The 26,453-nt window shown below is 40.3% G+C and overlaps 2 protein-coding genes and 1 long non-coding RNA gene across 3 annotated transcripts; 1 reads left to right on the forward strand and 2 right to left on the reverse strand.

Annotated features, from left to right (window-relative positions):
* Positions 1-626: 626 nt before the first annotated feature.
* Positions 627-8,681, forward strand: LOC133391305 (uncharacterized; the record flags this gene model as incomplete). Its single annotated transcript, XM_061644465.1, has 2 exons — positions 627-1,116; positions 5,467-8,681. Coding segments are annotated over exons 1-2 (3,705 nt in total), but the record flags the coding sequence as incomplete, so codon positions are not given.
* Positions 8,682-8,757: 76 nt separating this feature from the next.
* LOC133393086 (uncharacterized) lies at positions 8,758-9,913 on the reverse strand. Its single transcript, XR_009765997.1, has 2 exons — positions 9,177-9,913; positions 8,758-9,060 (listed from the first exon to the last, which is right to left on the reverse strand). It is a non-coding gene; the product is annotated as an uncharacterized LOC133393086 (long non-coding RNA).
* Positions 9,914-11,710: 1,797 nt separating this feature from the next.
* LOC133391311 (uncharacterized) lies at positions 11,711-15,291 on the reverse strand. Its single transcript, XM_061644472.1, has 4 exons — positions 14,285-15,291; positions 13,879-14,186; positions 13,000-13,812; positions 11,711-11,847 (listed from the first exon to the last, which is right to left on the reverse strand). The coding sequence occupies exons 2-4, from the start codon at positions 14,159-14,161 to the stop codon at positions 11,711-11,713; spliced, it is 1,233 nt and encodes a 410-aa protein (XP_061500456.1). The 5' UTR covers positions 14,162-14,186; positions 14,285-15,291.
* Between the last annotated feature and the right edge of the window lie 11,162 nt (positions 15,292-26,453).

A 26,453-nucleotide genomic window follows, 5' to 3' on the forward strand; every position in this document is an offset into this window, starting at 1 on the left:
TACGAAAATGAATTCCAAAATAAAATGAGCTGTGAATTTGTATTGTTAGCATAATGTTTTCTAATGAAATAAAATGAAGGATTTAAACGTACATTTATTGTTTATTGCGTAGCCAAACTTAATTAAATTACACGATTATTTTTATATATTCTTCTTCTATATGGCGTAACATCCTACGCTACGCGAACATGCTGGACAGGCTTTCGAGACTTAATTCATTACTACGCAGCCGGATAGTCAATCCATGCTACGGGAGAACGGTCCATTTTAGGCTCGAACCATTGACGGGCATGTTATTAAGTCGTTTTAGTTGAGGACTGTAGTATATATACATATGCGAAATTATAGCATGTAACTAGGTGTTAGTGAGATCGGTGTTAGGGCTCAGGTTAGTGTAAGATTATATGGTCAGTTCAATAAAAGCACTCATATTTGAACCACGTAATATTGGCGACGAGGATAAAAAAGGTCACAGCAGAGAATCCGCAAGTAAAAAGATGAGTCAAATAGGAAACATAGAGCCCTACGTAATGGGAGAAAGTTTCAAAGAGTATATTCATCGGCTGGAGATGTATTTCACCGTCAATGATATTGCGGTAGAAAAAAAAGTACCAGTGTTGATCACAATGGCTGGTGCGTCGTTGTATTCGGTAGCAATAAAGTTGTGTGCACCGGATGATCCACGAGATAAAACGTATGCAGATTTAGTGAAGGTGTTGGAGAAGCATTTCAAGCCCAACGTGAACGTTGTGTCCGAGCGTTATCTACTCAGAAAGTGTAAGCAGACAGCGGAACAGTCGATTGCTGATTACATCATTGAGCTGAAGGCAGCGGCACAGACGTGTGATTTCGGCAGTTTCTTATCAGACGCTCTAAGAGATCAATTTGTGGCTGGCGTGTACGATCTGGAGCTTCGCAAACGGCTGCTGAAGAAGGAAGATTTAAAATTCGTGCGAGCATGTGAAATCGCTCGATCTTGGGAAGCAGCGCAAGAACAGAACGAGGTAATGACCGACAGAGAGAGAAACGTGTTGGCGGCCATGCAGAAAGCAGCAAAGCAGCAACCGGTGAACCAGCAGCGAGGGCAACAGGTGATGTGTCGGCGGTGCGGCAAAGGTCATGACCCGTTAAACTGTCCTGCGCGAACCTGGAAGTGTTATGTGTGTGGGAAGCAAGGGCACGTAGCGAAAGTGTGTCGTGGTCGATCGTATCAGAGAGGCGTACGAAAAGTAGAAGGAACTAATACAAGTGTACCGCAAATGATCACGTTAGTGTGCGATGGAAAAAAGTTAGTTTTTGAAATAGATTGTGGTGCGTGTGCGAGTGTGATCTCGCAAAAGACATATACGGATGTATTTAGCGAAGTAGAGGTGAAGCCGACCACCATGTCTTTTATATCGGCGTCGGGTCAATCGTTAAAACCCATCGGTAAAATTGAAGTGAAGATTAGGATGCCGAAGGCGGAAAAAGAAGAAAAGTTAGAGTTGGTGATTATACCTACGGAAAGGGAAGTAAGTCCTTTATTAGGACGAGATGGGTTGGATTTATTATTTCCAAACTGGAGAAAAGTGTTTGAGATAAAAGTTATAGAAACGGATCTAGTTATGGAAATAGCAAAGAAATTTCCGAAGGTTATAAAATCAGGGGAGAACGAAACAATTGAAGGTTTCAAGGCGGATTTAGTATTAAAGGCAGGTTGTGGTCCTGTATTTCATAAAGCGTACCCAGTGCCATACTCAATGCAGACGAAAGTAGAAGAAGCTTTAGACAAGCTTGTAGCAGAAGGTGTTTTACGGCCAACACGATTTTCAAAATGGGCAAGTCCAATTGTAATAGTGAAGAAGCAAGATGGAAGTATACGTTTGTGTTTGGACGGGAAAGTGGTATTGAATAGGCAATTATCAGTGGAACATTACCCGTTACCGAAAGTGGAAGATATTTTTGCTAAAATAGCAGCATGGAAGGTATTTTGCAAGATAGATTTGTCGGGTGCGTACTTGCAAGTGTTATTATCGGAAACGTCTCGTGAAATATGTACGGTAAATACGCATAAGGGATTATTTCAATATACTCGTATGCCTTTTGGCATACATTCAGCACCGGCAATATTTCAATCGTTGATAGATCAAGTATTGCAAGATACAGAAGGAATCGCGTATATCGATGATATTTTGGTAGGAGGTACCGATATGCAGCAATGTAAAGAGCGTTTATACAAAATTTTGTGGAAATTGAATACGTATAATGTAAAAATCAATGTGGCCAAATCAGTCTTGTTCAAAAGAAGTATTGAGTATTTAGGATATATATTATCAGACAAGGGTATTCATCCTAACGAGTCTAAAGTGAGAGCGATTGTTAACGCACCCGTTCCAAAGAATGTAACGCAACTGCAAGCTTATTTAGGGTTGGTGAACTATTATCATCGCTTCATACCCAATTTAGCAAATTTATTACATCCCTTGTATAACCTTTTGAGGAAACAAACTAAGTTCGAATGGACGGAGCAGTGTCAAATAGCGTTCGATAAGTCGAAAAATCAGTTAGTAGATCATCAAGTGTTAATACCTTATGATGAGAGCAAACCGTTGCTATTGCAAGTGGATGCCAGTCCTTATAGTGTAGGAGCAATTTTATCTCATATAATCGATGGTGAGGAAAAACCAATAGGGTTTGCATCATCCACGTTAACTGCAGCGCAAATGAATTATGCACAAGTGCATAGGGAGGCATTAGCGGTAATATTCGGCATAAAAAAATTTCACAAATATGTGTATGGAAGGGCATTTAAACTAATTACGGATAACAGTGGCGTCAAGGAAATATTCAATCCGTCGAAAGGAACTTCTGCAATTACAGCAGCAAGGTTGCAACGTTGGTCTTTATTTTTAGCGAATTATAATTATTCGATTGAACATAAGGCAGGGAAGTTAATGTCAAATGTAGATGCCATGTCCAGATTACCGTTGCCTGAAGAAAATGAACTAGAAAATGTGAATTTGGGAGTAAATGTGCTAAAAGAAAATTCACAAATTGAAATCGAGGTGATAAAAAAACACCAATTACAAGATGGTGAAATCAGGAATGTTTATAATTTGGTGAAAAATGGATGGAAAAATAATTTAGAGCCAGGGTTGAAAGTTTATAACAAAGTGAAAAATCGTTTAGGAATAGAAAACGGAATATTATTTTTCGATGATAGAATAGTGATTCCAAAAAGGTTAAGAAATGATATACTCAACAAATTTCACGCAAATCACGATGGTATCGTAAAGATGAAAATTAGTGCGAGGAAGTTTGTTTGGTGGTTGGGAATGGATAAGCATATTTCGGATTTTGTAACAGAATGTTCGATTTGTCAAGCTTGTCAACCAGTTAGCAAAGAGATAGTAGAAACAAAATGGCCTTCATGTGGAATTCCGTTTGAAAGGATTCATATAGATTTATTTTATTTTGAATCTAGAACATTATTAATAATAGTAGATGCGTATTCGAAGTTTATAGATGTGCGTTTGTTAAATATGGCCAAAGCTAATGACATCATAGAGCAGATAGAATCTTTTTTTGGTTATTTTGGGATTGCTCAGGAAGTGGTTACTGATAACGGTCCGCCGTTCAATTCTGAATCATTTGTGAATTTTTTGAGAGAGTATGGTGTAAAAGTAACTAAATCACCACCGTATCACCCTCAATCAAATGGGTTAGCAGAAAGAGGAGTGAGGACAGTAAAAGAAGTATTAAAAAAGTTTTTGTTAGATTCTAAATATAAATTTTTGCCTTTGAGCCGCAAAATAAGCAAATTTCTGTTGCACTATAGGAATACGCCCACTACGGTTACTAAAGAAACGCCGTCACAGAGAATTTTTGCTTACATTCCAGTAACTGTTTTAAATAAATTAAATGCAAAGCAAGTAGAAAAAAATAAGGATAACGAAGATAATTGTAAAGCGGTCCGTATTCATAACATAAAAAAGGAAAATAAGTATATCGATTTTAAAAGCGGAGAAAAGGTAGTGTATAGAAACCATTTTAAGGATTTAGTGCGATGGATTCCAGCCACTATTATAAAGAAAGTTAGTTATACTACTTACACTGCTAATATAAATGGAAATATCAGATTAGTACACAAAAACCAATTAAGGAAGCTGAAACGCAAATTGAATTATAGTTATATTACTGAAAAGAATTGGTCCCAAAATGATACATTGTTGAATACAGAGAATAATTATAAACGCAAACGTAGCGAATCACAATCTCCACCCATTAGGAGATCAGATAGATTGAAAGGTCAACCGCGATTTAAATATTGTAAATAGTTAATCGTAAGTTTGCGTTTAGTGGGGAGACTGTAGTATATATACATATGCGAAATTATAGCATGTAACTAGGTGTTAGTGAGATCGGTGTTAGGGCTCAGGTTAGTGTAAGATTATATGGTCAGTTCAATAAAAGCACTCATGGTTGAACCACGTAATAAGGACCGTACCACGGGACCGCCCCATTTTTATATATAGTACATTATAATTATTGAATGAAAGTGTGCAAGAGTGGAATAAACATATAGCTATCGCTTTCTAATACAACAGCACAAACTTTACATAGCACCTCTGAAAGAGATACCTTAATGCAATCGCTTGATAAATAAATTAAATCTCCTGTCGTTATATGTAACATGTACGACGAACAAGGATTTACGAAGCTTTCACGCTGTTTAAGGAATTGGCATCCATACAATACATATTCTCCTGACTCATAAGTTGCGCTTTTATACTTAACAACAGTGTTATCTTTTAGCATAAACCATTGGTCCCTATCAGTTGGTTTCAACACAAAATCAGGTGTGATGTAAAAGCGTACGGAATTACCTCTAGCGCTAATTTTAGGAAAACTTGGTTCAATTATTTTGTTGAAGATTGATCATTTGAATTTATTAGTTTGAATTCGAAATTCGAACTCAATTTAGAAATAGGTTAGGAAATGAACTCATAGGCATAGATAAGGATAACAGAATGAACTCAAAATGAATTATGTAATGAACTCTTGACAATTGAATGTACAGTAGCAAACGGACATTTGAACGAGTCGCATTTATTTCCATAACCGGCACAAATTATTCTTATATCGGGAAAGAAAACGAGTTGTACAACGTATACGAACATTCGTGAGGTTTTCTCACATTTTTGGTCCTTCGAGCCGGATCCGTGCGTGCTAAGTGTTTTCTTTCGCTCTGCATCAAAAGCAACGGCAAATTCGGAACGCTCCGCATCACGAGCACGGTGCAAGTCATCATTCGCGCCATTTCGAATTCTCGCGCTCGTTCAAGTTCATTAGCCCTGCAGCAAGGGCATCGGTCGAATTTTCGTGATCGTGAATCGTGGTTTATTTTTCCCACGTAAATTCGAATTGCTACAGTTTCGTAAACGTTTATTTCGCGTTATCGGCATTATCGTGAAATTCTAACGGAAGCTAAGATGGACAAGAAGATAAAATCTGCTAAGCACAAAAAACTCGTCGCAGTGGAAAACATTAAGGCGCTGGAGCGCTTTAAGCAGAACTTCAAACCCGAAAATGTAGGTGAAATCCCGGAGGTTATGGAGGGTTTGGAGCAACACAGAAAGGACTTTTTTGCCGCGGTGGCAAAGCTGGAAGAGTATGACGACACCAGTGATGCGATTCAAGCCTGTATTTCTGACAGGATCGATATGGAAGAGCGCTGCCGGCGGCTAAAATCGTTCCTTAGAGAAAACCAGCGGAAGGAAGCCAATTCGCTCAACGACTCCTTATTGGCAAACTCAACCCTAGCGTTTGGACGGCCAAACACATCAAACATTCGTTTTCCCAAAATCGAATTACCAACGTTCGACGGTGATTCGACAAAGTGGTTGTCATTCCGCGATCGCTTTGTCGCGATGATTGACGCAAGTGCCGAGCTGCCGCCAATTGCAAAACTGCAGTACTTACTTTCGTCCCTGAAAGGTGACGCTGCGGTTCCCTTCGAACATGTTACGCTGACCACGGAAAACTATTCTGTTACCTGGGCTGCGCTGCTTAAGCGATACGACAACTCACGGATGCTCATTCGCGAGTACTGGCGACGGTTACATTTCCTACCTGCGATTGCAACAGAAAGTGTCGATGGCTTGACGTCGTTGGTAGATGACTTTGTGCGATATGTGAATGGGTTGCAGAAGCTACATGAACCTGTCGGCTCATGGGACACGCCTTTGTCCAACATGTTGCTGATGAAGCTGGACAATGAGACCATTCTGGCGTGGGAAAGGCATTCTGTGCATAAGAAGAAGGACAAGTACAGCGAGTTGATCGAATTCCTGCAAGACCGAATTCGAATCCTAAAATCGAGCCAGAGTATCTCGTGCGATCGGATTGTGGCTCCGATCAAGGTGGCCGGGGCACATCGGCCCACCGCACCACGGCGGTCGGTAACCAACGCTGCTTCTGTACAAAGGAATGCTCCCGTTTCATCGACCATTCAACAAGTGAGCTGTCCATTGCAGTGTGCAGACCATCACCTGGTTCGAAATTGCCCGGTATTTTTAGCCAAAAATACTCAGGAGCGGCGGGAAATCGCACGGTCAAAGGGATTGTGCTGGAATTGTCTCAGTTGTTCCCATCAAGTGAGATCGTGCAAATCCGAGTATTCTTGCCTTTCGTGCAAGGAACGGCATCATACGCTGCTTCATCAACCACCACAACAACCTACAGTCGCTTTGTTAGCCCAATCAGATGATGATATGGTGTTTCTCGAGACGGCTATTGTGTTCATCGTAGACGATTATGGAGAGAAGCATGAGGCACGGGCGCTTTTGGATTCGGGCTCTATGTCCAACTTCATTTCGGATACGTTAGCTCGGAAGATCATGACACCTCGAGCGAGAGTTAATGTATCAGTGTCTGGCATCGGAACTTCAAGGCAGCAGATAAAGGATTCGACCACGGCAATCGTTCGTTCAAGGAACCTTCAATTCACCATCCCATTGGAGTTTCTGATCCTGGATACACCCTCGGCGGACATTCCCACCTCACCAATCAACGTGTCTACGTGGAACATCCCGGATGTAACGCTAGCAGACCCCACGTATAACATCCCAGGCAAGGTCGATGTGGTCATCGGTGGCGATACGTTCTGGGAGCTGAATACCGGACGTAAGCAATCTCTCGGTTCGGGTCTGCCATGGTTGGTAGAAACGCAGTTTGGATGGGCGGTAGCAGGAAACACAACGCATTCGTCTCATCAACATCGGGTGTGTAATATGGCAACGAGCGACAGTCCGTTGGAAGCCATATTGACGCGGTTCTGGGAGAGCGAGACCATCTTCGACGAGCCCGCTCTATCTCTGGAGGAAGACATGTGTGAACGTCATTTCATCTCTACTACAACCAGAGACCCATCTGGCAGGTATGTCGTACGTTTACCACAAAATCCTAATTCGAATGTCGTTTTAGGAGAATCGAAAGCAATCGCTGATCGTCGTCTCCTAGCGGTGGAACGGCGGCTTAAGTCTAACCCTGCAATGAAGGAAGAGTATAGTAAATTCATGTCGGAGTATGAGCGCTTAGGGCACATGAAACAACTCACCGAGCCGGTGGACGATTCGTGTGAACACTACTATCTCCCTCATCACGCGGTGCTTAAGGAATCGAGCACAACCACCAAGGTCAGGGTAGTCTTTGACGCGTCGTGCAAGACATCTTCTGGCTACTCTTTGAACGACAAACTCCTGGTTGGGCCGGTGATCCAAGACGATCTGTTCACCATCATCGTTCGTTTCCGGTCTCACGCAGTCGCACTCTCAGCAGATGTTGAGAAAATGTATCGCCAAATTCTCCACGATTCTCGCGACACTGAATACCTGCGCATTCGGTATAGAGGAATCACCGCAGAGCCGATTCAGACGTTCCAACTACAAACGGTAACATATGGCACGTCTTGCGCACCCTTCCTAGCAAAAAGAACGCTAAAGCAGATCGCTCTCGATCACAAGATGCAATACCCCCGAGCAGTGGATCCTGTATTGCACGATTGTTATGTGGATGACCTGCTAACGGGAACAGACGAGTTGGCAGATGCAATTGAAATGCAAAGGCAGATTTCCGAGATGCTCAAGCAGGCTGGATTCGTGTTGAAGAAGTGGGTGTCGAACGTACCCGAAGCACTAATCGGCATTCCTTCTGAAGACCTGGCCATCCTTCCTACTCACGAATGGCAAGATCCCCAGTTTGTATCGACGCTTGGTCTGGTTTGGGAGCCAGCAGTTGATATGCTGCGATATCGGATCGATCTACCAACTGCTGCGACGATGTTGACAAAGAGGCTAGCTTTGTCCTACATCGCCAAAATCTTTGACCCGCTTGGCTTGCTTAGTCCAACAATTATCATCGCTAAGCTCTTTATGCAACAGCTGTGGAAGTTGCAGGAAAACGGGAAGCCATGGGATTGGGATCGTGAGCTACCATCACATCTCCAAAAGGAATGGACGGCATTTCATTCCAAGCTGCATTCACTTCGGGAAGTGCGCATTCCGCGTTACACTTCAATTCGGCAGGCAACAAACGTGCAGCTACACATTTTCGCGGATGCTTCTCAGGTGGCATATGGTGCTTGCTGTTACGTCAGGGCAGAAAACGATTCGACAACATCGGAGCAGCTGTTGGCAGCTAAGTCTAAAATAGTATCGTTGTCGAACACACATTCTACAGCAAGACACGAGCTTTGTGCAGCGCGGTTGGCAACGCAACTGTTCCGGAAGGTCAGTCAGTCCCTCAACGGCGAATACGATGCTTTCGCTTGGACTGATTCCATGACCGTGCTACATTGGCTCAATTCAGCACCACGGAGGTGGAAGCCTTTCGTTGCCAACAGGGTGGCACAAATTCAAGGAGAAACCCGGATCAAGTGCTGGAGGCATGTTCCTGGTGTAGTCAACCCAGCAGACGATGCATCGCGAGGTCTACTACCAGACAAATTGCAATCCTGTGAACGATGGTGGCATGGGCCTCATTGGTTGAGCAGCAAACAGGAAGAATGGCCTATAAGAGAACCTGCAATTGAAGAAACGGCATCAATAGAAGAAGAACGTGTTACACAATCACGAATAGCTGCAATGTCGATGGAGGACGATTTCAACAACAAGCTATTTGCACGGTTTTCAACCTACCTCAAACTTCGTCGAACCATGGCGTATTGTTAACGTTTCGTGCAATGCATGAGGACACCGAAACCCGCAATTACGTCACCGACAGCGAAGGGTCATGCTTCGATTCAGGACATTATTATATTGAATGCACCTCCATCTCGAGACGAACTCATCCAAGCTGAGCTTCAGTTGTGTCGGTTAGCTCAGCAAGATTCATTTGCGGATGATTTACCCGTGGTTAAAAACGGCAAGGATCTACCACGCAATTCAAAGGTGAAATGGTTGTCCCCCTTTATTGATGAGGCGGGAATCCTGCGTGTTGGTGGCCGGCTTCACAACGCACAAATAGCAGAATACGCGAAGCATCCTATACTTCTTTCTGCAAAACACCCACTCGCTGCATTGTTAGCAGTCGCGTATCACCAGAAGTATATGCACACCGTTCCGGAACACTTGTTATCCATACTTTGTGAACGCTTCTGGATAATCGGTGGCCGTAATTTGACGAAGTTGGTTTTCCATCGGTGTCACAAGTGTTTCAAGGCCAAACCTACACTGGTGCAACAATCCGTTGCAGATCTTCCGACATCAAGGGTTACTACACCCACGAGACCGTTTGCTGTCAGTGCACAATGGGCAGTTTAGAACAAATTGCGGGATAAAATTATTTTTGCAGAAATTGTTAGTTTTTATCGTTTGTAGTAAAGTATTATGATAGTAAATAACATTTTATTTGTAGTTCGCATCCATACCACCAGGTGGCGCTACATAAAAAAGTGTTTTAAGGGATCTTTGCTCAGTTTTATCAATTTTGTGTGTTTTTTTTTCTTGTATTATTTGTTGCTAATAGTATAAATCATTTTAAAATATACTGTAATGTTTGATGATGAAGATTAAATGAATAATAATAATAATAAAATATAAACAAAACATAATAATTTTGAATAAGATAATTTTTTCTGCTTTGTATAGGACTCGAATTCTCGTCACTTTTACTCACAGGTAGTACAAATATTAAAAAAATTACATACACAACTTAGGTGGATGCTATTATAAGCTTCTGACGTCTAGTTCAAATTTCTAAAGACATGAATAAAGGCATTTAAATATTTAGATAGAGCAGGTACATTGAAATAAAGTAGTTCCCAAATTCGTAATGAAAAGCAGCACATATTGTTTGTCTTTGAATATTCATCCAATACTTTTCCAAGTCCTGTTCTGCCTTCAGAAGGGGTAATAAAACTAAAAATCCGATGTTCTTGGTTTCACAATTATCCAAAAAAATCAGAATTCAACGATAGCTACAAACTAAGTATTTACTTCATTTGTAATGTTAAACCCTGTCTTTGTTTTAGTGCGTGTAGCTACTGATATTGAACTGGTTAACGAATCAGAGGAATACAAAATATACAATTACAATCAAATACAATTATACAAAATGTCCTTCTGGATGCATTTTCTTTCTTGCAAAATATTCTTTGTAGCATCTCCCCTCTATCCTTATATTTAGTTTGTCATGACTTTTGGGAGTTTCTTCTCCCTAAACGCCAATAGATGCTGCTGCATTCATAAAATTTTCCTGTTATGCGTATAATTTTAGAATTATTTTCCTTACATCCGTCTATAATCTAGAGCAGGACCAAAAAGTATTTGGTTCTGATTTGCTTCATTATATTTAATGAAAAAGTTAGGTTAGAATATAAATTTACATATTAGATAAGTACATGAGCTGAAACTAAGATACACAGCTTCGTAATTGAAATGAAAGTTGATCAAAAGCACGTAGAATATATTTTTGTAGAATACACGGAATACGCTACACTAGGCACCTATGGAGCCGCCTAGTTACGCATGTGTCTGTTTTTAGAAAAAGTTGATGTGAAAAAACTTCAATAAAATTCGCGTTCGCAAACTTTCGCAGAATATTTCTTCACAGATTGATAGTATATATATTACACTATGATGTGACATATATGAGACAACGCCACTCTACGCCACTTTTAGAATGGCATTAAGTCAAAAATTTAAATGATGAAAATTTTCAGGAGGTTTCTTAAGTTATTATCGTATATTTTTGCATAAAATTAACTTAACTCAAAATTTTTCATGTGTTTATAAAACTGACTAAATATCCTTTATAAAATGTCTAAACTTATCAAAATCGGTTCATATTTGAAAAAGTTACAAAGGTTCAAAATTTTCCAAAAAAGTGAAGATTTTTTTGTGTTTTTTTAACAAATCTCGACTTTGAGAGGTCTTTTCTAGAGAACCAGAACAGATAAAGAGCTCATATTTGGTATTTTTCTTAGTTTAACCCTTAGTATTAAAACCTATTATTTGGAATTGCGCTATTACAAAGTTGATTTTTTGAATTTCATCCCGGCAAATGCCCATTGTGCAGTGGTGTGGACTATTGCGGTCCGGTAATGCTGAAGTCGCCTGTTCGCAATAGAAGTCCCACCAAGGCATACATCGCCATCTTCGTGTGCTTTGCAACACGAGCGGTCCACATTGAGTTGGTGAATGATCTCACTACGGCGGCATTTTTGGCAGCACTAAGGCGCTTCGTGGCTCGCAGAGGCAAAATCGCGGAACTGAATTCGGATAATGCCACTACGTTTAAGGGGGCTGCACACGAACTTCATCGCCTCTACGAGATGTTTAAGTGCAGCAATAGCGAACGCATCGAAATCTTCAATTGGTGTGCCAATGAAGAAATTCAGTGGAAGTTTATTCCACCTCGTGCGCCACACTTCGGAGGACTGTGGGAGGCTGCTGTACGATCCGCTAAACAGCACCTAATTCGCACGATAGGAAGTACGAGCCTCACTCAGGAGGGAATGGTAACATTGCTAGCGCAGGTCGAACAATGCTTAAGTTCAAGACCCCTGATTCCGCTTTCTAGTGAGCCATCGGACACGCAACCGCTCACTCCGGGTCATTTTTTGGTAGGGTCGAAAATGCTGGCGTTGCCACAAGTTGATAGGAGTCAGGTGTCAGCCAATAGATTGAAGGAGTTTGATTTGGTGCAAAAGCATGTGCAGCATAAATGGTCGCGTTGGTATCCGGAATACTTGCAGCAGCTTCAGGCCCGGGCCAAACGTTTAATAGTTCCACCAGTATCGCTAGAAGAAGGGCAACTGGTAATCATAAAGGAAGACAATATACCACCTACCTTGTGGCCAATGGGTAGAATAACACGATTGCACCCAGGAAAGGACGGCGTTGTTAGAGTTGTAACACTTCGTACAGCTGCAGGAAAGGAGATAGTACGCGCAGCAGCTAGATTGGCAATCCTTCCAAATCCAAACGTATGTAAAGACAATTAACCTCGAACACCAAAGCTAGGAGGCGATCAGCGCGAAGCACATGCGTAATGTAAACAACCACACCGCACATACACACGACACGATACACGAAGTGACAGATCGACACTTGCAACTTGTACAACACAACACCACACTTGCACAACATTTGCTATCTCTGAGGCGAAGTTAGATCGAAATACTTCTTCATTTTCTTATTTTTTTCAATTGTATTTGCTGAATGTTTTGAAGAAATACTTTCTTTGGTGGCCGGAATGTTGGAGATTGATCATTTGAATTTATTAGTTCGAATTCGAAATTCGAATTTAGAAATAGGATAGGAAATGAACTCATAGGCATAAGGATAACAGAATGAACTCAAAATGAATTATGTAATGAACTCTTGACAATTGAATATACAGTAGCAAACGGACATTTGAACGAGTCGCATTTATTTCCATAACCGGCACAAATTATTCTAATATCGGGAAAGAAAACGAGTTGTACAACGTATACGAACATTCGTGAGGTTTTCTCACATATTTCCTGTGCTGTCTTTATTTCCTCTGTTTCAGCCAATCTATTTATGATTTGTTCTAAGCTTCTTGTTCCATGACGCAATCCATTTTTCATTTTTTGTAATTCATTTTCGAAAATATCAGCGGAAATCGTTTCCAAGTCACCAAATCTATCAACATCATCGAAAACATGTTCTACAATATAAACATTGCTAGACACTAAACTTTTGTCATAAATTTTATCAAAATCTATCACAAACTTATTGAGAAATTCTCCTGCATACCTCCAATACTTTTTATAAATTGGAGAGGATAAAAATGTAACAGCACAGAACAGAAGCATAAAGTGATTATAATTTTCGATAGGTAAATTATTTTTTAAAACTACGACACCAATATAACGCAGAAATGACCAAAATTCCGAACCTTTCCAAAACGGAAGGTATTTTAATCCACGCATTTTGCGATGAATTTCCGATGGGAGCTGTGACTCTTTTAGAAATTTGCTAATTTGTTGCTTCTGCAGAGGAGTCCACTTTTTATGTTTTCCGAACTTTCCACTCATCCAGCCATTCAGTAGCTTCCGCATGATTCCCAAATAGAATAAATGAAGTGGATCAGAAGTTATAACGTCTCTAACCATATCGAAATTCATTAGGTCTATTAAAGGTGTGTGATGTTTGCAATGAGAAGGATATGCACCTCCTTTGAACAACGTATCTGTACGCTTGGTTGCACCTATTCCTTCGAAATACATTCGTTTTGTATCCGGATCTTTTTTAGCTATATTAAGACATTTCAAACAGCCCTCTGCTGCATTGAAACAGACAACACCTAAAGTAGAAAAATACCATAAACATTATTACAAAAATAACAAGTTTTCTCTTAATTCATGCTCACCTTTTAGAAACGCTCGAGCTGGAGAATCTGCTATGATTGCTCTTGGTAGCACTTTTATCTTTTTGCCATTTATGAAAAGCCCTTTGATTTGCAGTTCATTGAATTCTGTGACGAACTCTCTTAAGTATTCCTCTACCGAATCAGGTTTGCATTCGCCACAGTAAATAGCCACCACCATCACTGGTGTTTTAGGCATTCCGTGTACCCTCATTAAAATAGGCCAAAATTGGGTTAAACCACTTTTGTGAAGCGGTAAACCATCCATTGAAAAGTCTAATTTCATTAAATCGACCTTAGGGGTTTTGTTTCTATAAGAAAAAAAAACATATAAAATACACGAAGCATTAGAATCAAAGTATCAATATTAGGATCAATGTATAAATATTAGGACTGGAAACTGCCTTACTTGAAATATTGTTGTAGTCTCTTAGCTATTCCTTAATACCACAATTGTCCACCGGCGGTTGTACTAATGTTGTTCTTTTCGGTTGACTGCGGAGTTTTGAGAAATGTCCGTGCATCTTTTGGCACTTTATACGGTGTTGTTTCTCGAACCAGAGCCAGCAACGAGTTAATGGCACAATGTCTCTGATTTGTTTCCAAAGCCCATCTTCTGAGTCCATCTTCAAATGATATACCATTCGGCACATTAGGACATTCCATATTATTCTCATCACTGTCATTGGACTCTTCTTCATCACTCGAAGTCAAAGATGAAAATTCGCTATCGCTCAAAACAGGATCAGCAATATTATTGTCGCTGGACATGTCAACTCCTGATCTAGGATATGGGAAACTCACATCCATGTTTTCTATAAGTAAGCAATATTTAGTTTAGTAAAAATCCAGTAAAACACAACCATAAGAAAACGGAACCTACCTTCTAGCTGCTGAAACGCGGCAGTTGTGTTTTCACGTTCTTCATTTTCCCATTCCTGCTCGAGTACTTTGTTCATAGCGTCACGAATTTTATACAATGACCCGGTTCTTGTCACGTTTAGATGCCATTTCGAACCACGAATAAATTAAATCACCTTTTAAAACTTGTCAAAGCTATGAACGATATTTAGCCGGCCGGCGTTGACGAGAAATGATTTTTATTATTTGCAGCAATGATATGAAGTGGTGTGCGTAAAGCATTTTTCATTTCTTCTTGAAGTAACAAACACACACTTTCAAAAATGTAAATCTCCAAACACGATCGGCAGCTTCCAAATACGCAGGAGTACCAAAACGAAGTAAATCTCTACCCCTCATCATCATTCTTCATCCATCAACTGATTTCGCACACGCATACAGTCACAGGCAGTGTGCTCCGCAGTCAAAAAATTGACGAAGAGAAAATGCTTTCTCGCTCTGGCACAGAGTAAAAGGTTCGAGCGACTTCAGCTTTGTCTGGTGGGACGATCGGCGCATCCGATCGCTCCAATTCGTGTCCTATCCTTCGTATCCTATACTTCGTGTCCTATACTATCCTATTACATCGTGTCCTATACTATCCTATTACATCGCTACCTACCTATTCTATCTTAATATTACCACAGTGTGACGCTCGAAAGTGGTGAATTCGGAAACGTCGCCAGGAGCGCAACACCACCAGTGGTGCCGAACACCACAGTATGAATTTTGGGGGCGTCTCGTATAGCGTTGCGATGGACGCGGGGTTTGATACCAAAGAGCCGTTGATCGCTCTGCAATCGGTTCACATTCTAAAGCATCTGATATGGCTTTGCAAAGTGTAAGTGGATTGCGTGCTTGCAAGAAAAATCTTGTGTTAGCTTCATTCAAACCTTGCGTAAAGGCGCGTACTATAATTGGATTGACAATACTATGTGCGGCAAATTCCGTAGAAAAAGTTCCTACAGCTACATGAGCTGCGGATACTTTAGCTGCCATTTTTTCTAACTCTTTCCCGAATTCGGAAATAGTTTTTGAGCCTTGTTTCAGCACGGTTAATTATTTTTCTACAGCTAGTGGCGTTAAATGCACGCTGAATCGTGTACGAAGAAGACTGAAAGCTTCTTTTACATTGCATGCTGTGTCTATGACTCCATGAGCAGTACCAATGTGGTTTTCATAAATTTAACGATGTCCACTTCAGGCACTTTTTCTGCATAATCTAAAAGTAGTTCAACACTTTCAATATATGGATTTATAAGTGTATTGGTACCATCGAAAGGTTTTACCAGTTTTAGAGCTAAACTAATATCCAACTTGGCTGTCATTGTGAAAGGTTCACTGCAGGTTACTTTTGTAATGGTTTCGTTAATAATGGTTTTATTTGCAGAAATATGAGTAATTTTATTTGTATTGGTTTTAATCGCAGGGGTACTATTAGTTTTATTCCTAGTAGTTATAGTTGCAGGGGTACTAGTAGCTGGTAATGATTTGTTTTTCATTTAGCGGGATAATTAAATTTAACAATATGCGTAAGAGTATGAACAGGTAGAAGGTATACAGGAATTTCAAAAATGTAATAGTTATTCCGACACCATTTGGAAAGAAAATATTATTAATGAGATCACAAGGAAATCACTTTATATGACACTTTACATGAATGCACTTTATATGATGAAGAAAAAAAAAATTGTAAAGTGCACTTTACATGAATGCACTTTATATGATGAAGAAAAAAAAATGTATTATTTCCATTTTTTTACGCACTGTTAACACTTATATCATATAGTGAAAAAAAAAAAACATATGGTGAAAAATATTTTAAATGATTACTTAATTTTTGTTTATTTATATTATTTTTTGAGTTAGATTTGTGAAAACCCAAAAAACTAATAAGAACTCAACACTGTCGAACGATTGAATTCAGCCTGGTTATACGAAATTATCACGAAAAATCACGCGGCTCCAACTTACTATCAAAAACAACCAATGCAAAGGGTTAACGTGGATAGGAATGATGTAACTGTACTAATACTTTGGCATTTTTTTCACTTTACTTAACACTTCTTCCTTTTTCCAAACACGATTTATGATTTAATACGATTAAAATATTTCGAAATAAATAACTTACAGTTTAAAAAAATAAATAGCAAAAATAAATAAAAAATCCTATCTACCTTAAGCTACAAAATCACAATTATAATTCCTTTTTTTGTGTGGCACTTACTTGTGGGGGTATCACGTACCTTTTATTGCGTATAGGTTATGCGTCTGCAGCTGGCTCGAAGTGGTTCATCAGCGCGATGGCGGCGCTAGACGTGCTGGTGTGGCTCTCTCGTTCAACGCGCTGGCTCTCGATGTAACGCGTTCTGTTGCTCGGCGCGATGATGCTCTCGGATGCTGGATTTCTTCTTCGCTCGGTGCAAGGATGTTCTCGGATGTTGTATTTTCGTTATTAGCACGCTTTTGGAGCACGGTGCCTTGATGTCACTTTTTTTTCGTTCGTTGCGATGGCGAAGTTCGATGCCCTGACGTCCCGTGTTCCGTTGGTTAGTGCGATGGCGGTCGGCACGCTGCTGTATCTGTATTTAGTTACAGGTGCTGCTCGTTGTGCTGATTTGGTTTGTCGGTCAGCTCAGATAATTCTCTTCTGATTTGGTGATTTTTTCTGGCGTTACCCAATGGTAATAGCGATGCTCGTCTTTGTGTGTCGTATGTCGTCACGCAATATGAATGTGAGGCTTGTACGCTTGTATTGCACGTATTACTCGGTGCATTAGTATAGTTGTTTTACGTAGCTTTTTCGTTATATATATATTCGGGACTTGAACCCATGATTACGGGCATGTTATTACGTCGTACGAGTTGTCGACTGTACCACCAGACCGGCCCAATCTTTCCGAATACTGGCTTCATAAAATGAAAAAAGCAGAAAATGGAACCTGTGAGAAATGTCAAGTCCCAGAAACAGGACGACACAAATATTTTTGAATATTAAAAATATAAAAGACATGAAGACATCTCCCTAGACATTTTAAACGAAAAATGAATGAAAACAAGTGGAAATACCTGCAAAAAAAATTATAGAGTTCATAAAAGAAAACAATATAACATTATAGAACTTCATCACACACATTTTCAAATAAAAAGAAAATTCAATAAAACGTTTTAACATTATCTTTCAAATTCACAACATATAACCTGTACTCAACACTTCTGCAAAAATTATGTAGCAATAGGATAAGTACTTACCATTTATTTATCTTTTTATTATATTTATTATACGTATTGTATTTATCATATTTATGTGTTTAAAGTATCTACATTTGCGTATTATTAAACGTTATCTCTTGTTATTCCTAGCTATTGAATTATTTAAAACAATTGAATTAATTATTTCTCTGCACTTTATTTATTTGTTTATTTATTTATTTATTTATTTATTTTTTTATGTTTTTATTCATTTATTTATTTATTTATTTATTTATTTATTTATTTGTTTGGTATTACATCTCCTCACAACCTCGCAACTCGAACTGCATTGGTTCAGTCGATGATTTGAAGACAAACAGTTGAAACACAAGGCTTTGTTTTTTACCAATTCTTTTCGTTTCGAAACTGGCATTTGTCTAAATACGGGACAAAGAAATGGCGAATGATTAGTTTGAGAACAAAACACACACTTGTTCAAGTCGAGTGTTGCTGCGTGAACGGTTTGCACTTTTCGGCCGAAATCTCTGGCATGTTCTATTGATCGATTTGTGTCAATTGGTTTGAGCGAGACAGATAGCTTGTTTACGGATTGCAACGTACGACAATGATTTCGAAGAAATTCGACCAGCTCGCTGTACAATAGTATGGTTTTGTTGCTGCGCGTTAACTCCCACTGTCGCAGCGTGGTAGGATCAAGAAGAGAGGTAAGACGAAAAACGAGCAGGGTACTCCAGTGCTCCGTTTTTTCTCCCTCGCATCTCGCTTCCTGTATATATATATATATATATATATTTTCCCTTTAATTATTCTCCTTAGTTTCCTATTACTCTCTTTTCTTGTTGTTTTTGTTAAGTTTATGATAGTCTCTACGCTCTACTCTTGTTTTTTTTCTTTTCTGTTTTGCTAGGTCAAGACTACGAAAAGAATTGGTAAAAAACAAAGCCTTGTGTTTCAACTGTTTGTCTTCAAATCATCGACTGAACCAATGCAGTTCGAGTTCTTGTCGGGTTTGTGGGTTGAAACATCATACAATGCTGCACGCGGAAAATGTTTCGCAGCCAGCCCCATCTCCTTCTGTTACTGTTCCACGAACACAAGAACCACACACGTCGGTTTCGCATTCTGATCGCACACAATTAAACCCTGAACCGTCCACTTCTTATTCTCACGTATCGATGATAACGCAGCCAACCCAAATCATACCGAAACAAGCACAAATATTACTTCAAACAGCGATAGTTTCTGTCTCTAACTCACGGCCTCAGCACAATTTTTCGATCGAAAAAATTCGATAGGCGCTCACGTAAAACTGACAGTCGGCCTCAGCACAATTTTTCGATCGATCCTGCTGTCATTTTGGTGTCATTTGACACACATTTCGCCGCCAAGGTGTTCATTTTACTGGTCTTTTTGAAAACTCGTATACCATGACACTCACGAGCAAAATTAACTATGCTACAAAAATTCGATCGTTCCGCTTTGTATGGGGAAAAATCCGCGACGCATTGAGCTGCGGAAATTTTCGAATATCAGAAAAATGCCATAAATCAAGGTTAATGGTTTTGAAAAACGTTATGTTAAAGCAAGTTGGTAATTGTTCTGGTTCTTTTTCAATATATGGGGTGATAAAAAATCATTTATTAAATATTTAAAAAAAAATGGTTTGCCTACACTAAGTACTGAATTCGATGGGAATCGACTTCATGCAGGAGTATGAAAGAAATAGTTATACTGTCAGTTTTACGTGAGCGCCTATCGATTTTTTTCGATCGAAAAATGGTGCTGAGGCCGTCAGTCGGTAAACCCTTACCTGTACGCATATTGCTCGATTCCGATGCGCAATTGAATATTGTCACTGAACGATTGATACATCGTCTTCGCTTGCAAAAACATCGCGAAATGCATCGCATTGGCGGAATCGGCAAAACTAATCTGGTGTCGCAAAGTTACGCAAATTTAGACATTCAATCACGGCACAAAGATTTCAAGGCAATCGTAAAATGTCATATACTTCCGGAAATAACTCGTGAGCTTCCTAGCAGTCCCATAGACATTTCCTCATGGGAATTGCCATCAAATATCGAACTTGCTGACCCAAAAAAAAAAGGTATGTCGGTACAAGAAACGACATGCGAAGAACATTTTCTCAAAACATACAAACGCGATTCAAATGGCAGATTTGTTGTTCGCTTACCCATAAAACCGAACGTACTTACCCAGTTGGGAAACTCTTACCATACCGCGATGAAGCGACTTGATCAACTGAACAACAAATTTCTTAAACAACCTGAATTGAAAGTAGCATACAGTGATTTCTTAACAGAATATTTGAACCTTGGTCATATGGAACAAATATTTCAAACCGAAACCGAAACGTCATATTTCTTACCTCATCATGGTGTGCTTCGTCCAGATAGCTTAACAACAAAACTACGTGTAGTTTTTGACGCTTCTTGTCGTTCTGATACAGGTGTATCATTAAACGATGCGTTAATGGTAGGACCGGTAGTGCAGGACGATCTAATTACAATCATTCTGAGATTCCGTATGTCGAAATATGCGTTGGTAGCCGACATAGAAAAAATGTATCGACAAATATTAGTCCACGAATCAGACCGTCCGTTACAGCGCATAGTTTGTAAATCAGATACAGATAAACTGGTACAACTATTTCAACTGAAAATAGTTACTTATGGTACTTCAGCTGCACCTTATCTAGCGACCCGATGCTTAACCCAACTTGCAAAAGAAAGTGAAAATACACACCCTGTTGCTTCAAAAGTGCTCAACAGAGACTTTTACATGGACGATCTGTTGACAGGAGTAAAAGATCTGGAACATGGTAATTTACTCTGCAGTCAACTGATTTTGTTGCTCGATTCAGCTGGCTTTCGTCTACACAAATAGGCATCTAACGCCACAGAACTTCTCGCAAATATTCCTAAACAGCTTCAAGATGAAAGATCCATCCTACAGCTTGACGAATCATCAAAACCCATAAAAACTCTCGGTTTAAAATGGGATACCACGAGCGACAAATTCATCATCGATGCACCTAAATGGCCTGATCACAACCTTATCACGAAACGTACCGTACTATCAGATACATCACGCTTATTCGACCCATTGGGATTGGTCGGACCTCTAATCTTGCTAGCTAAACTCTTTTTGCAGGATCTGTGGAAGGAACAGATCAGTTGGGACGAACCATTATCTAATGTATTTGAGCAACGATGGTTGTTCATCCGTGACAATCTGGCGCAACTGCATGATCTTACTATTCCTCGATGGGTGATGTCTACATCCAAACCCGTATGCGTAGAGCTTCATGGCTTTTGTGACGCGTCCGAAAAGGCCTATGGAGCTTGCATTTATGTCCGTACAGAAGATCAGTCCGGAAACATATCATCTAACTTACTTGTTTCCAAATCACGTGTGGCACCCATAGGAAACTCAAAGAAGGAACGAAAGCTAAGTTTGCCCAGATTGGAGTTGTGTGCTGCTCATTTGCTCGCTCAACTTTATCAAAAGGTACGTACATCCTTACAAGCCGATCTTACAACATATTTCTGGTCAGATTCCACCATTGTCTTACACTGGTTGTCGTCGCCATCATCACGCTGGAAGAACTTCATAGCAAACCGTGTATCTGACATTCAACACCTAACTTCTGATAACTGGCACCATGTTCCTGGCGTACAAAATCCCGCAGATTTTATATCTCGTGGAGCGAACCCTGATCAACTGGCATACTGTCAATCGTGGTGGCATGGCCCTGACTGGTTGACTAAGTCACCAGAATTTTGGCCGATTCAGCAACATTTACCTGATCATGAAGCTAGCAGTGAAGTGCTAGAAGAACGAACCGTACTACTTAACTAGACCATCGAAACGAATCCCATATTTTTGATGTACTCATCTTACCCCAAACTGCAGCAACGTGTTGCATGGATACGTCGTTTTTTGTACAACATCAAACCAGCTAACAAAGATAAACGTCTTTACCCGTACCTCACTCTACAAGAACTTCAAGAGGCAACCAAATGTCTTGTACGAATGGCTCAAAAAGAAGTTTTTGGTGCCGAATTTTTAAGTCTGCAAAAATCTGGCCAAGTTGATTCTAATTCCCGTCTGAAATCGCTTACCCCATACCTGGACGATGATTTACTGCATGTTGGCGGGAGACTTCGTCATGCTGATGTGTCTCCGTCCCGGAAACATCCTCTGATTTTGCCAGCTGGGCATCCTCTTTCAATTTTGATTGCTAATCATTATCATTTTTGTTACCAACATGCCGGAGCAACATTACTAGTTTCTCTTCTAAGGGAGAAATTCTGGCCACTTCGAGCAAGGAACCTGGCTCGCCGAGTAGTTCATTACTGTGTGAGCTGTTTTCGAAATCGACCAACCCCGCTGGAACAGCTCATGGGAGACCTGCCGCGAGAACGTGTCACACAAACCTTACCCTTTTTACGGACTGGAGTGGACTTATGTGGTCCTATTTTCTACAAATATCCTAATCGAAAAGCTCAACCAGTCAAGGGCTATATAGCTATCTTCGTTTGTCTGGTCGTAAAAGCAGTACATATAGAGATGGTTGCAGATCTCTCTACCAACGCCTTCCTGGCCGCCCTTCGACGCTTCGTGTCACGACGTGGTCAACCACAGCTGATCGAGTGTGACAACGCGAAAAACTTCATCGGAGCTTCTCGAGAAGTGGCACAATTAGCAAAACAATTTCAAACTCAGCAGTTTCAACATACCGTTATCAAATCATGTGCCAACGAGAGTATCGAATTTAAATTCATACCGCCGCGTTCCCCCAATTTCGGCGGATTGTGGGAAGCCGCTGTAAAGTCATTTAAGACTCATCTCAAACTTACCATCGGAAACGCCATTCTTACTTACGAAGAATTTACTACCTTGCTAACCCAAATCGAAGCTTGTTTGAATTCTAGGCCGCTTACACCGATGTCTTCTGACCCGAACGATTATGAAGCTCTGACCCCGGCACATTTCCTAATACACCGCTCTATCGTGGGACTTGCGGAACCATCTTACGAGTCGAGACCTATCAACCGACTGGACCGTTACGAGCAGGTACAAGAATTTCTGCGCCGCTTGTGGAATCGATGGTCATCGGACTACCTATCGGGCCTTCATCCTAAGACCAAGTGGACTAAACAGCGAGATAACATCACCCTGGGCACTATGGTGTTGGTGAAGGAAGATAATCTTCCCCTGCGTAAATGGTGTTTAGGGCGAGTAACGGACATCGTGAAAGGAGCGGATGGAAACGTCCGAGTAGTTTTTGTTAGAACTAAGGATGGTGAATTCAAAAGGAGTATCTCTAAGCTTTGCGTCCTCCCAATTAGACAGGCAACTTCAGATGAGTGTTGAATCTCTTGGTGATTCAACGGGGGGGGGGAGGATGTTGAAGAAACCGTATTCCGTTTAGCATACGTGCGCGCGAGAGAGAGAAGGAGTGAGAGAGGGAACTTAATCGTTGTCGCCGTGCGCTGCTCAATGAGAGAGCGCTACGCGCCGACCGGGAGAATTCTTATCAGCTTAATCAGTCGCGTTCTGAACTCTGACCCGATCAGTAGCGTTCTGATCTCCGTACCAACAGGTCGCGTTTTGACCTCAGACCCAAAAAGTCGCGTTCTGACCAATCAGTTCTAAAGTGAAATAAACTTGTGAATTAACAACATCTTACAAACATATACAGTGTTCGGACACTTAAAAGTGCATATCACATCTAACCCCAAATCCCCCACGTATATCTTCTTCGGTGGATAATATTGATTTAGAAACGAATGTCCGATTGTTAAGGGTTACGCTACAATTATTAAACATCAACAAACTGTTACCAGATATGTAGCGGTCATGCGGTTCACAATCAGAACGGAGTAAGAGCTTATATGCATTGTTGATTAACACCTTTTTTTGGGCAATTAGATCTGTTGCGTCCAGCAACAAAGCTATTTCTTTCGCGAATTTAAAGTTGAAACATCAGTTTTCTTAATTAACTTAATTTCATTAAACTGTATTAAAAATTCACTGAACTTTCTTCTCTTGGCGCGATGGTAGAAAGAGGTCGATTTTCGCCTTCGTGCCCGTTTTAAAACTTCACGCAAACCCGATTGCGGTCATTCCACTTAATTTGCGCAGGTTCATCCGTTGCACGCGAAGCTCCTTCGGGATGAACCATTCCTACTCTCTCTATTTCGCCCGTGTTTGTTTCGCCTGTGCTACCTGTCCCTCTCTCTCACTTCACCAAAACGCATCTGTCAAACTAGAACCGCTGTTGGTAAACAACAAGATCGATAAGTGTGTTGTTGTCATTTGTAATGTGGCAGTGACTGACTTTCCCTTGTATAATGGAGACTGAACATTCGTCATAAATCTCTTGAAGGTACTCTTGGTACTGGACAAAATCGTTTGGTTTTGATGTGGTGTATAACTTTTCTGCTGTCTTTATGATTCTTGTAGGGATATTCACTATTCTAGTACCATTGATGATAAGCGGATGTATGGTGATTATATCGGAAACACCGGTTTCTAATTGTGGTACTTCAATGATGTACAGAAGAATGTCTTTTTTTGTTGCTATTTTTGTAGTGACGTAGGCAAGCGCTTCTTCTGGAAAGGAAGTTGATATTGCTTGTTTTTGAATTATCGATTCAATCAATAATTTTTCCCTGAATGATAGAAGTTTGTTGTATGGTATTTTTGCTTTTGCTTTTAGTATGGCATCCTGGATTTCTAGAATTATAGAGTTGAGGCTTTCTACATTTAGAAGAAACAATATAATTTCGTACTCTTTCATTATGATATTGTTCAGTAAGGATTGTTTCGTCATTTCTTCTATGGTATCCACCAGCTTTTGAATCCGTACGTTTAGCATGTCGTTGATTTGGACTTGTAGATTGTTAGCAGAAATGAGTTCATTCATTGATGTATTGATGAGCCGAAGATCGCCTGCGTCTGGTGAACCTGCTAGCCATTTCCATGCTGCTCCCAAGGTGTCCCAACGTTTTTTCTTATTTCGCTCTAGTGGCTTGATTTCATAAAAATTGTACATTAATGTTTCGACTCGGCGAGTGGCTATCTTGGTCAATGGTAATTTTTTATCTAAGCTTTTAGCGATATTGTTGAATTTCGTTATGCTTTCTGCTATTACTGTCAGATTAATGGGATGAACTACTTTAATAACTCCAGTTACGATTTTACATTCTTTTCTTTTAATCAAAAGTAAGGGATCATTTCCTAAGTTGCGTATTTCTAGCTTGCTTGTGGTTGCATTTGCCGTTAAAAACATGATTGTTGAAATCAGAACTAAAATCATCTGTAAAGATACACAGTAAAATTTATAAATTAGGTGTTTTTCTTGAATCTTTTTAGCTTGATTTTGTTTCGTTTTATGTCTCTAATATTTTTGAATGTTTTATCAGTTATTTGATGTGCTGTAGTTTTATGAGCTCTCGGTTGGGTTTTGGTTCTTATTTTTGGTAGTACAAACACGTCCTGATTCTCATCAATCTTAGGCGGATTTTCTTTTGTTGAATTAGATTTAATTACTCTATTATGTGACCTAAGGAGATTGTTTTTGACTTCCTCAAAAATTTTCTGCGCATTGCTTCTGATCTGTTCTGGGTTTAGTTCACTATTTTGGTTGAATATTATTTCATTAGGTGTAAATTTAGTTGCGGAATGTATCGTTTCGTTGTACAGAGTTACGGCGATTTTTACTAGCTGTTTTGTTCCTGCACGTGGAAATTTGTGCTTATTGGTATTGTACAATTCTATTATTGTTGAATGGGTTCTTTCTATCTGGCCGTTGGACTCCGATGAAGATGCGTATTCTAAAGAAGTACCTAACTGGGTTAGAAAATTTTTAAATTGAAGTGAGCGGAAAGTTGTCTCATGGTCCGTTATAATTTGACGTGGTGAACCGAAGGTGCTAAAATATTTTGTCATAGCCTTTTGTACATCTATTAGGTTTTTATGTTTAACATTCTGGGCGCTGGCATTTTGCATCAGCTTTCTGCGGAGAAAACAGTACAAGATAAGAGAGCGATGAGAGCGTTTCATTGGCTTACGATCGTTCACTCTCTTTCCGATCCTCACATACGATGCCACTTCTGCAATATGCGCTCTCTCTCTTTCTTCCCGCTGCAATGCGCTCTGCTGAGAGTTGCTGAGAGACCAATCACAGAGAAGAGGAGTGAACAAAGCTGTGATTCCAAAGCGAGCCACACAGCGCCCAGAGTGTTAAGTGAATACATTTGGAGTAGTGTTGGGCATTGTGCGCGAGTGCGCACTGTGCGCACAGCACACCTCATTGTGCGCACTGCACAGCACACTTTGTACTGTGCGAGCACACTCCGCACGGTGCGCGCACTTTTCGCACAGTGCATGCGCACTCCGCACTTGAAACACTTCGCACAGTGCGGGCACTTTTC

This window comes from Anopheles gambiae, chromosome X (assembly GCF_943734735.2).
Source record: "Anopheles gambiae chromosome X, idAnoGambNW_F1_1, whole genome shotgun sequence".
Taxonomy (NCBI): domain Eukaryota; kingdom Metazoa; phylum Arthropoda; class Insecta; order Diptera; family Culicidae; genus Anopheles; species Anopheles gambiae.

What these genes read in the sequence shown, in the direction of transcription:
- LOC133391311 (XM_061644472.1), bottom strand. Translation starts at nt 14,161, where the DNA reads ATGAAATTAGACTTTTCAATGGATGGTTTACCGCTTCACAAAAGTGGT. An exon ending in AGCTCGAGCGTTTCTAAAAG is followed by an intron (nt 13,813 to 13,878) that starts GTGAGCATGAAT and finishes TTTCTACTTTAG; the next exon opens with GTGTTGTCTGTTTCAATGCA. An exon ending in AAAGACAGCACAGGAAATAT is followed by an intron (nt 11,848 to 12,999) that starts GTGAGAAAACCT and finishes CACCAATTGAAG; the next exon opens with ATTTCGATGCGTTCGCTATT.